This window comes from Terrapene carolina, unplaced genomic scaffold (genome assembly GCF_002925995.2).
Source record: "Terrapene carolina triunguis isolate 2854851 unplaced genomic scaffold, T_m_triunguis-2.0 Scaffold172, whole genome shotgun sequence".
Classification (NCBI taxonomy): Eukaryota; Metazoa; Chordata; order Testudines; family Emydidae; genus Terrapene; species Terrapene triunguis.
In genome coordinates, this window is record NW_020664523.1 from 887,879 (window position 1) to 899,175 (window position 11,297).

The following is an 11,297-nucleotide window of genomic DNA, read 5'->3' on the forward strand; positions in this document are numbered from 1 at the left end:
CAGTGGAACAGCATCTCTAGTCCTCAAGACAGAGACCGGGGGGAAGAGAAAGCCGCTTGAGGATTTGAGTTAAAGGCCTGGTTGGTTCCCATCTCCTACCTAACCTGCGATTAGAGTGACGCTCCCCATATCACTTAAGTGCTGGATCTTGGAGCAACTGCCTTTCCTCGCTTTGTGGGGAGTTGTTCCTAGTGCTAGATGCTGTGACTAAAGGTGATGCTGGACTGGTTTCCTCCTTACCAGATACAATTTAATGCAAATTACAGTAAGTTGCTTTTCTGCTTGTTTTCTCCTTAGAAATTCAGGTCTTGTCTGGCCTATTTGTGCTGGAGAACTCAAGGGTCAATGGGAGAACTCACAGAGCAGTGACAAAGCGGATTAGTTGACAGGGGAAGTCATTTTTATGTTTTATTCACCCTGTTTATTTTTATGCACACAAATTTAACTCAAACACCCTACAACAGTTGAGACAAAAGCTCTCTTTGTGAAAGGTTCAACAGCTCTCCCTTTCCAGAGGGGCAGAGAGAGATCCCACTCTCTGCACTGGGTGCTCCCATGAGACTGCCACAAAGACGGGATATGATTAAACAAACCAGATCAAAGGAACCTTTCCTTTTAAACACCTTTCCCTCCCCTTCCCCATTTCAAGCTCTGTGCATGCACTGGAGAGGCAGCGAAGGGCACAGCTACCCACAGACAGGTGCGATTTCTTCCTTAGCCTCCTTTCCCGATTAAGAACCTGCCATGCTGCATTGTGCTTTGGGCTGGTCGGGGAGTGATTAGATCTGTCACACTGACACCTGTCTGCTGGAAAATGGACTGACCCTTAATGACACTGTAACCCACTTACCGCCCTGTTCGTCCAGGTACTATGGCACTTCTTTCCACTCATGCACAACCCCACACCCCTGAGCCCCTTCCTCTTGCTGGCTCTTAGTTCCTCCCCCCTGATAATCCTACCGTCCTCAAGAGAGTGCTGGCACACCTCAGACACTGAATCTGAGTCTTTAAATCAAACCTTGGTGTCTTTCTAAAGGCTCTGCTCCAGTTCGAACCCCTCCCAGGGCAGCTGTTCGGCCGGTCAGGCTAGGTGTCAAATGGCCCATAACATTTCTGACTTTATTAGAGCTGCTCCACACTCGGGATTTCCTTTGCTGAGGAAATGCCGGAATTTCCAAATCTGCCTCCAGCCCAAATCCCAGCGAAAAGTCAAAATCGCAAAATTTCCCAGGAAAGGAATTCCAGAAATGACCTGATGGCCCCATTTCACTTCAATGCGGTTGATGCACTTCGTCTCCACGTTATCGTCTGGGCTGTAACACAGGGATGTTCACACGCAGTGCTTCAACCTTATCCAAACCAAACAGGGCAACAATTTTGCTACAGAAATGTAGCTGAAATCGACCCAGTCCCACAAAAACGGTTCAATTTTGTGCAATCAGCCTTTTCTGCCATAAACTCTTCCATCAGGAAATTTCCACCAGCTGTGGCATCGAGGCAGTGATTGGAATCTGTGTGGTCAGAGCTCTGGCCAGGGACACCAACACCTGCCAGGGATGGCCAAGGGCTACTTGATCCTGCCCCAGCACTGGGGGGATGGGCTAGGTCTAGATGACCTCTAAATGAGGGTCGGGGATGAGTGAGGCCAGGTTAACTCCCAGGGCAGGGGCAGTGAGGGCACAAGTGGGGCCAGGTTAATTCCTCCCTGCAGTGGCGCCAGTGGCTCCATGGAGCCAGGCCCATGCTCAGAAGGGGCCCCAGCCTGCTCCGCTTGCATTGTGTCCCGAGAGCCCACCAGCCCGCTGGCTCCCTGACGCCCATCACTTGCTCCTCAGACCGAGGGCTCCTCTCTGCCCCCTAGTCCCATCCCCCTCTCTGTTCGTCTCTACCCCCTGGCTGGACCCCAGTGCACCTCCAGTTTCTGCTTCCCACCGCCTGTGTCCCCAGAGCTGAGCTGCCTGGGACTGGTGCAGAAACCTGGCCAGTCTCAGCTAGGTGGGGGGGCAGAGGGTGACAGTGTGCCTGGGCCCCTCCAGGCAAGTGCGTCTTGAGGCAGGCCCTGACCTCGCTGATCGCGCCACTCCCAAGGGGCTGGAGCGATTCCTGGCCCCGGGACCAGCTCTGGCTGCGCTGCTAGCTCAGCCTCCCAGCAGGGCCAGTGAGTGTGGCCAGGAGGCAGGGGGTGGGGAGTGGGTCTCTGGGGGGCTCCGGGGAGCTGCTGGGCAGTGAGGTTGCAGGGAAGTTGTGTGTTGCGGCACTAGGGAGTGAGTGTTTGTGTGTGGTGCTGGGCAGTTGTGGTGGGGCTATGGAGGGGGGCGCTGGGCATTTGTGGGGGGCGGGGCACTGGGCATAGTGGGTCCAGGGGGGCTCTGGCCATAGGGAATCAGGGGGTGTTCCAGTGTTGGGCGGGGGGGGCTGTGTGCATGGCAGGGGTCCACCCCCAAGGGGAAGGGACACGCTGACAGCACAGGGCCAGGCAGGCCATTGTGCATCTGGCAACTGCTGGTATGTAAATAGTGCCCTCCCATTGGGCGGAGCAGGGCCGCCCCTGCCATGCCATGCCCCATTGCACCTGGCTGGCCCCTCGCTCTGGGGTCCACAAATATGTTTGGTGCCGGGCCCACAAAAGGTTAATCCGGGCCTGCCCCCTGTGCCTCCCTCCCACTCCCCTGGGCCCTCCTGAGCTGCAAGCGCTCTGCCACAGGGGCTGTGAATGTGCCCTGGATGCACCAGCCCAGTAAAGCCAGCAGGGCCCCATGAGGAATCGGATTCTCTGATGTCCCAAGTAAGGGGCGGGTGAGTTGAGTTCTGGCAGTCTCCCTCCACCCTGTCAGCAGAGCTTAAACACTTGCTGATCGCCCATGGGAACCCCCACACACACCCGGCCCAGGCAGGGTCTGTGGGGTGGTCCCCCTCAGCCATCCCTAGGACAGCATGACTCCCTGGCCTCAGAACAAGGAGTGTGGCATTTGCAGTGGCATGGCCACCCCACCAGCAGGGGCCGCTGCCACCAGCACTGCTTCCTCCCCGAGCTCCACCAGCCCGGTGAGGAGCAGGGCAGGGGCAAGGCTGCCAGTCCTGACGCTGCTGCAAATCCCAGATATCCTCTGCTTGGGGGTGACAACGCCACCTATTCCGGCCGCCCAATTAGCAGGGCTGGCCTGAAAGAAACAGCCGACGCCCCCTGCGGATGTGGCACTGAAGGCAAGGGGGGGTTGTGACCACAGGGTGGGGGTTCAGTGGCACATCTGCTTTACAAGAGGGACGCGAGCAGGCACCAGATAAATAAGGCAGCTCATCAAGGGAGCAAATGCAGAGAGAGTGCCGTGAACAGCTCCACAGGGCCGCCTGCCAGAGACAGACGCACCGAATGGGCATCCCCCTGCCCACTCACCTGTGCCAGCAGCAGAACATTCTGTCTGCAGCCCCTGGCACGGCTGGTGCCCACGCTCCCTGAGGGGCAGGGGGCAGTGCTCAGTTTTCTCCTGTCCTCCCCCGCTCAGCCATGCTGGAGTGAGAGCCAATCCATGTGGCCTGCAGGACACCATTGGGAACTGAGTCCTCTGCTCACATGGTCCAGACCCAGACTTCCTTAGGATGGGCTTTTAGGGGTGTCACCTGGGAGAGTCCTGGCTTGGGCCCATTTCTGCCTCTGAGCAAGACTGCTCCCCCGCTCCCACCCCACTTGGCCTCCTCTTCTGCTCTCCGGAAAGACAAATGGCTGGAAAGGTCCCATGCAGGCTCCATGGGGCATCCGCTGCCCCAAGCCTCTCCCAGCTCCTTTGGGACAGGAAGGCGTTTAGCTTCCCAGTTTGTTATCCTCAATTTACAATGGGGGATGGAGAAGGGAAGTGACTTGTCCAAAGCCGAGCACAGTGAGTCAATATCAGAGCCCAGGAGTTCTGCTTCCTAGGACCCTGCTTTAACCACTAGAACACACTCCCTCCCTCAGCTGAGCTGTTTCTTGTCAAAGGAGTCTTTGCAGCTTGGAATTGACACAAGGGTCAGCTCAGGTTATTAACAAGCAGCTTCCTCTGCCTGGGTCTCAGCTGGAGAGCTCCCCACACCGCCAGACGCCAGCCCCTATCCTCACAGCAAGGAACGCGTCACTCTAGGCAGGGTGCCTCGTGCACAGCCGGCCAACCAGCTCCGACGCCCCAGCCCATTTCTGCTCAATAAGTGCCGGGGGAGGACTAGAAACTCTCCATGCACTCAGCCTGGCTTGAGGTCTCCAATTCAGTGTTACACGGTGTTGCTTTCATTCACTTCTCATACTCCTCCGGCTTGGCGAGGGTTGGACCAGGAACTGAAGCTCCAAAACTCCCCGATCTCACAGTGCCCACCGCAGGATGGACTGGAAGTCTCAGGAGAGCCTGTTTTCAGATCCCAGCTCAGCAAACCCAACAGCCTTTAGATTTAGCATCCAAGCTTTTAGCTGCTCCTCCGAATTGAACCTCAAACTCTTTGAGGTTCATCCTTCACTGCTAATAAGCAACAATATCTGCCTTTGCAACAGAACCATGGAATTTATAGAGGGAAGAGGTAGATAATGATCGTTTTATAGATGGGGAATCTGAGGCATGATTTACACAACTTCACACTGCAAGTCAGTGACAGGGGTAGAACCCAGGAATCCTGAATCCCTGTCACATGCTCCAATCACTAGACAACACTTCCGTCCAGAGCTGGGACTAAAACCCAGGTCACCTTGACTCCCTTGGCCCATGCTCTAACCACAAGACAATGCCTCCTTGATCTACTTCCTACTTCCTCTTGCTGATGCAGGATTGCTCCCTGCAGCCACTAGCCCGACAGCCTTCTGGTCCATCCCTCCAACTCAGACACATGCTGTGATGGCACTGTCATTCCAGCTGCAACAAAGGGGTTATACAGGAATGCCCCGGGCATAGGGGGAGTCCTGAGAAGGGAAGAGCCATTGCCACCTCCCACAGGAGCCCATGGTGCAGGGAGCACGTCACAGGAGGGAGGGGATGGTTGGGATTTTCCTGGATCTCCGGCTGCTGGGGCTGTCGGCAGCCATGAGCCATCACACTGCACTGACCCACGCCAGGGCTCAAACCAGCCCCCAGGAGCGGCACACAGGCGAGGTGCAAAGGCCCCCACTCCCTGCACTGAGCCCAGCTTAGGGATAGTGGATTCGGGCCCAAGACTTCACAGAAAGCAGCTGCCAGAGGGAAAAGCGCTGCCACCTACTGAAAACAGGTACGTTCAATCCCAAGGAGAGCCACAGGGGGGCCTGGGACCAGGCTGCTCTCCTTGCTGGGACCCTTCCAGCCCCCAGCCACAGCTTGACTTGGGCAAAGGCCAAGCCATCCCTGCTCTGCATCACTGCGGGATGCCATCTGCAGCTCCCAGAACACAGCAGTGCGCTCTCATTAATACACCCGGAGCCACAGGGCCCAGTATGCAATGCTTCGCCCGCTGGCATGCAGCAATGCATGCTGGGATCTGCAGTCGCCCCAGTCCATAGCTGCAATCGACAAGTGGCCAACGTGGCCTTTGAGCAGGCCTGGGGCGGATGCCCCTGAGTTACCTCCACACTCCGCTGATTCTCTAGGGCTTCTGACAGGTGACTCTTGTCTCTACCTGCATAAGGATGCCACCCAGATTAGCAGAGGTTCCCAGCCTGTCCTGGCAGCATCAGAGCTAGCCACATGGCAGCATGCCAGGGAGATCCATCAGGAACTTCCTTCGTGCAGGCATCAGCAAACATCAAATGATCAGACCAGCCGTCAGGCAAAGTTAGGGCCAACCCACCAGTGTGCTTGCCCTGCATGGGAATTCCAAGTGAACAGCAGCCAATGCCAGCTCCAGTCCCCTGCCTTTCCCTTCCCAGCCAGGGCATTGGGAGTCATGGGTTCACCACCACAGTGATGCTTGCTCATTCCCATCCCATTCATGGCTGCCCAACTGGAACTTTCCCTCTGCCCCTCCGTCTCACTAGGATGCCCTGTAGGGAGTTTGTCCTGCTTGTCAGCAAATGAAACCTTTTTTTTCCCGGCCTGATTGATGTTGTTTAGCCTTTTCACCCATGGAACATTCCAGAATTAATGCCATCACAGCTCTCTGCACTGAGGTAAACGACTGCACCAGGAGCAGGATAGCGGGGACCCCAGGGGGCAGGGCAGCGGGGAATCGGGGATCTCCAAGGGGTGGGCCAGCGGAGAATCGGGGGGGGGCCTTAAGGGGCAGGGCAGTGGGGAATCAGGACAGTAGTGTTCAGTCCTGAGCCCCACATCACCAGGAGGATACTGAGGAACTATAGGGAGCGGGGGGGGAAGGAGCAACCAAAACAGCCTGAGACCAGGACTGACTGAGTTAGGAGGAAAGATTTGAATACCTAAAGAGGTGCAGCATGGTGCAGCAGGAGACACACACAGCCTGCAGCGTGGGGAGGACAGTTCAACGGGGATGCTGTTCTTAAACACAGCATTTAGACTGAGCATCAGGAAAAGCCCCTAGGAGAGAAAGCTCCTGGGCTGAGGAACAGCATCCCAGTTATAACTAGACTGGACAGAGCCCTGGAGGAGAGTCTGGAGGAGCACGCCTGCACTGTTCCGGCGGGCTCAGGGCAGACGAATACAGTTTTCCATCACCAGCTTGTGTTATTCTAACTAGTGTCAGCACCATCCCATTACTTGGAGGGAAGGAGCCAGGAGATGCTTGTGTCTCCAGGGAGCCTGCTCTTTTCTCTACTTACTGGGACAGGGAAAAGCCCTGGGACAGATTCCTCCTCAACCAGCTGTGCAACTTCATTTATTCCCAAGCCATGTGGGGGCAAAATGCCCCTGTATCAGAGCTCTCCACCTCCTTTGCATAGGAGCAAACGACCACTTCCAGTGCAAGGCTGGGGGGTGGGGAGGGAAGTGGCCCCCACACAGCTCAAGGCTCGCTTAGTTCAGCGGTGCCCTCCACATGTTACTCGGTTATCGCTGAACCAAGTGCATCAGTGACATGTGTGAATCCCAGCCCGGCCAAGCAACACCGTCATGCAATGAGCTTGTTTCATTGTGGGTGACTGCAGCAGTGACTCATCCTGGGAAATCGTGCATGGTAACACAATAGGCCTTGCTGCTGCTGTCACTGATTCCACAGCCCAGAGAGGCTCATTCAGAGCTTCTGAGACTCTGGCTGATCAAGGCTCAGTCCCTTTGAAAAACACTGCATAATGGAGGGCCTAGAAAGACCCCCCCCCACACACACACACACCCCAGCCAAAGACACACCCATTGCACATGGCTTCCCCGCCCCGGGGGCAATGGACAGACCCTGTACAAAACCCTCCCTTCTCAATCGCTTGCTGAACATTTTAACATTTGATCTGCTGTATTTTAGCTCCCCTGGTCCCAGCTATAGTCTCCTCACAGCCATAACCTGGCCCTTGTAGCCCATGCACATCTATCTCCCAGCTATCCTCCACCACTCTTCCCACAGCACGTTCCCTCCCCAGCAGCAATCATCTGGTACTTAGAGCAGCCACTGGCCTCTCCAGGGCCTGGTGCCCCTCCAGGAAGTCTGGCCAGAGAGCTGTGAAGCTCTGCCATCAGGTCTTATTTTCTTCTTTGTGATTAAATGCATTACTGGAGCTGCCATACCACAGTATCGAGATGCCCCCCCCCCCCCCACGCATGGACCTGGGCCTGTCCTCTAGCCCAAAGAGCTGGACTGAGCTACCCTCAAAGCTCAGCTGATGCCACTCCAGGTTAGCGGGCAGGTGGCGCAGATGAGCAACATGGTGTTCACTCTGGCAGAGAGCACTGCTACTAGAACCCAGCTCCTGACTCAGTAGCCCAGAACATCTGCCTGTTAGATGTCCAGACGAGCCTGCTCTGATCTTATCCAGTACATTAGATACCCCTGTTTCCTCCCACACTCAGGCAACAGAATCCCATTGAACGGCACAATCCTGCCTCACGGTTTAGTGCCCACACTGCCCACCCCATACCGCAGAAAAGAGGGGCCACCTCACTTACTCATGTGATGCCATGAGTTAGGAGGAAAGATTTGAGGGGGGGGCATTTTGCTCACCCTCAATACATTTTCAGGTGGCAACACTGCAGGATGTGGGTAGCATGGAGACGGTGCTGCCAGCCAGCTTCAGGATGAATGGCAGCCCTCAGGAACATTATTAACAACTCATTCTAAGCTCCACATTTAGATTCTGGGTTTTTTTTAAAACATACCAAGGCCAGATATGACAAGGTATTTCCCCATGCGGCTCATATTAACATCCCAAAAACGGGGGGACCTGTCATCTTTTTTACACAGGCATTATTGAAACCTTTCCCCGCAATGCTGGAATTGCAAACACAAGGGCTCTGTGCTAGGGACAGGGAACCAGAGAGTGAAACTGACTAGAAACAAATTGGAAACTGACCCAGCTAGTTTCAGGACTTCTCCACAGGAGGGATTTTTTGCAGAGATGTAGCTATACCAATGCAAATCTCCAGTGTAGATGCGCCACATTAGCATGAAGCAACCTTCCTTTTTTTGATTTTTCTTCTGACATATTCTGTGGCTTCCACATTATGATTTTAGTTAATTTGGTGTAAAACGAGTTTCTCTATTTACTTAAATGGAGTCACTCCAGATTTACACTGATGTATCAGAGCAGAATCTGACCTTATATGCACATGCAAGAAAAGAAGATAAATCTTAAATGCTATTAGACATAAACAAGACAATATGTGCTGCTTCCCTGAGCACTTTTCCAGGCCCACCTTCCTGATATCCACCATGTTTGTTTTCCCCTTTGCGGCACTTCTGGGCATGGCTTGGCTTTCATTTCTCATCTGCCAATTTGCAATGAGCGGTGCTGCCAATAACACATTTTAATAAGAATTGAGGAGCTACCATTTCAGAGCAAACCAAAGGTCCATGGAGCCCAGGCTCCTGTCTCCACTGCCAAATGCTTCGGAGAACAGAGTACAATCTAGTACACCGCACTGTGCAGTGCTATACCTTAGAGACAATTCCTTCCTGACCCCTTAGCTGGTAATCGGTTTATGCCCTGCAGCATGAAATTTGGTAGTTCTTGTCATTTTTACCCTTCCCCAGTTTAATTGCAGATGCTGTTTTGACTTATACAAACATCTAAATCTTTTTCAGTAACTATCATTGTCTCTGGGTGCTGCCTGGAGATGGATTTCAAAGAACATTTATCAGTTAATTTTTAAATGGCTGATAATTGATTTTTTCTCTATTGTTTCTAAGATCTTCTTAAAAAAATAAAATAAAACGTCCCTCGCTAATTGGTTTATTTTTGCCATTTGTCCAGCACGGACTCTTTCGATCTCACCTGTGTTCCAAACAGAGCTAACTACTTTTCTTGCTACCCTCGCTATTTATACCGCAACATCACCAGACCATTGACAGTGCTGCAAAGGCAGCAGGGGGAACTCACAACACTGTTCGTTGTAAGTCCTATCAAAAAGGCATTTATTGCTATTCTGTTCCCCAAGCTCTCACTGAATCCCAGGCAACAACAACCAAAGGCCAGTATGTAAAATCTGGAAGGCTTTTCTCATCAGATGAGATCAAGACAAGTTAGGGTGACCAGACAGCAAGTGTGAAAAATCAGGATGGGGGTAGGGGGGTAATAGGAGCCTATATAAGAAAAAGACCCAAAAATCAGGACTGTCCCTATAAAATTGGGACATCTGGGCACCCTAGGACAAGTTTATGGGGAATTTAATTGAGGGGCTAAAGTATCTGAGAGGCTGCCCATAGGAAATCCAACATGGCCTATGTACTATGAACCCCCAGAGCCACAAGAGGTTAGATTATGTATGTATGGTTGGGATCTCCAGGAATCACAACAACACAAATTAATAAGAATACAGAACACGTTTACATATCCTTGCTTACAATTTCTGCCCTAGGTATATCTATTTATCTGTCCCCATATGCGCACCCCTCTATCTCTCTGTCTAGGTGAGGGACCTAATTCTCCTTTTGGGATTCAAAGTTTTAGCTAGGAGGAGCAATGACCTGATTGAATCACAGACCTCTGCTCTTTGGGGAGACAATCAAACCCCCAGATTCTCACGCCCCCAAATCATGTGGGTGTTGAAATCCAAACCCAGATCTCATTTTTCCAAATGTCTGTATCTTTGCACTGAGCTGAAACGAAACTTGGGAGCCAAATACCCACAGACAATTTAGTGCCCAATACCAGATGCTTCAAGGGACCTCGCACCTTCCTCTGAAGGGAACAGCTCTTGGGTCTCTAAAGCTGGGGTGGGATCTGAGTTCCATTTCACCCTTTCCCAACACATGGATGTAGAGGGGCTGATCCTGAACACCCTGACACCAGTTTTATACCTGCCTAAGCCCACTGGCCTCCTGATTCACGCAGCTGTGAGAAGGGAATCAGCCCCCATCTCTAGCCCGGCTTCCTGGAGGCAATGTTCCACCCCACTCCAGTTCCACAGCAGCAGGCTGCCCTTGTGTTGTTCTGGCATCACTCTGCTCCTGTATCCACAGGGAGGCACCTGTCGCCATCTGGACTCTGGGTGCAGACTGGGCCCAGCTGCAGCTCCCTTCGCTGCTTCCCCGGGGTCCGGCCCCGGCAGAGCATTCCACACAAGAGCTGTTGTTCACACAAACACGTGATGGGCCACATCCTCGGCTGGTGTTCATCAGGCAGCTGTGCTGACTGCAGGAGAGTTGCCCCAACTCCCCCCAGCCGAGGAGCTGGTAAACCTGGCCGTCACCTCACGCCCTGTCCACTGCGGTTCCCCCCACCCTGAGGTCTCACCACATACATCCTGGTCATTGCCCCACCACAGCACAGACACACAGCCCCCACCAATGGGCCCCGGCTCCCTTACCTTGCTCCTCATCTGCCCCGATGTAGACACCTTCCTGATGAGCTTGTGAGAGCTGCCCTCCTGCTCGCCCTCACTGTCAGAGGACTCCTCGCCAGCTCCTTCAGGGGAGGCTGGGGCCAGCTTGTCCGAGTCCAGGGAAGACACCGACTCCCTGGCCTTCCTGAAAAACAAGTCCCCAGGGGCCAGTTTCTCGGCCATCTCCAGAGCGTCTCACTGAGGCGTGCGACTGAGGTGCAGATCCCAGATGGGCTCAGGGCTCTTCCACTTCCTACGACCCTTTAAAAAAGGACAAGATGACATGCTCTGTGAGAGACCCAGCACATTCGCCCCAGTTCGCAGAGCTCCCCTGCCACCGCAAGATCCCTCTTCCATGTCCCCATGGGACATTCAGATCACGGGGGGAGGGAGGGACACACGGAGGTTTGTAACTGGATGCTCTGGGGA

The 11,297-nt window shown here is 53.8% G+C and overlaps 1 protein-coding gene across 1 annotated transcript in view; it reads right to left on the reverse strand.

The window, feature by feature from the left end:
* Positions 1-11,051, reverse strand: part of LOC112105963 (diacylglycerol kinase eta) — a 188,217-nt gene extending 177,166 nt beyond the window's left edge. Inside the window, exon 1 of the mRNA XM_024198986.2 lies at positions 10,854-11,051. Within this exon, the coding sequence (XP_024054754.1) occupies positions 10,854-11,051 (198 nt within the window). The remainder of the gene's footprint in view (positions 1-10,853) is intronic.
* Between the last annotated feature and the right edge of the window lie 246 nt (positions 11,052-11,297).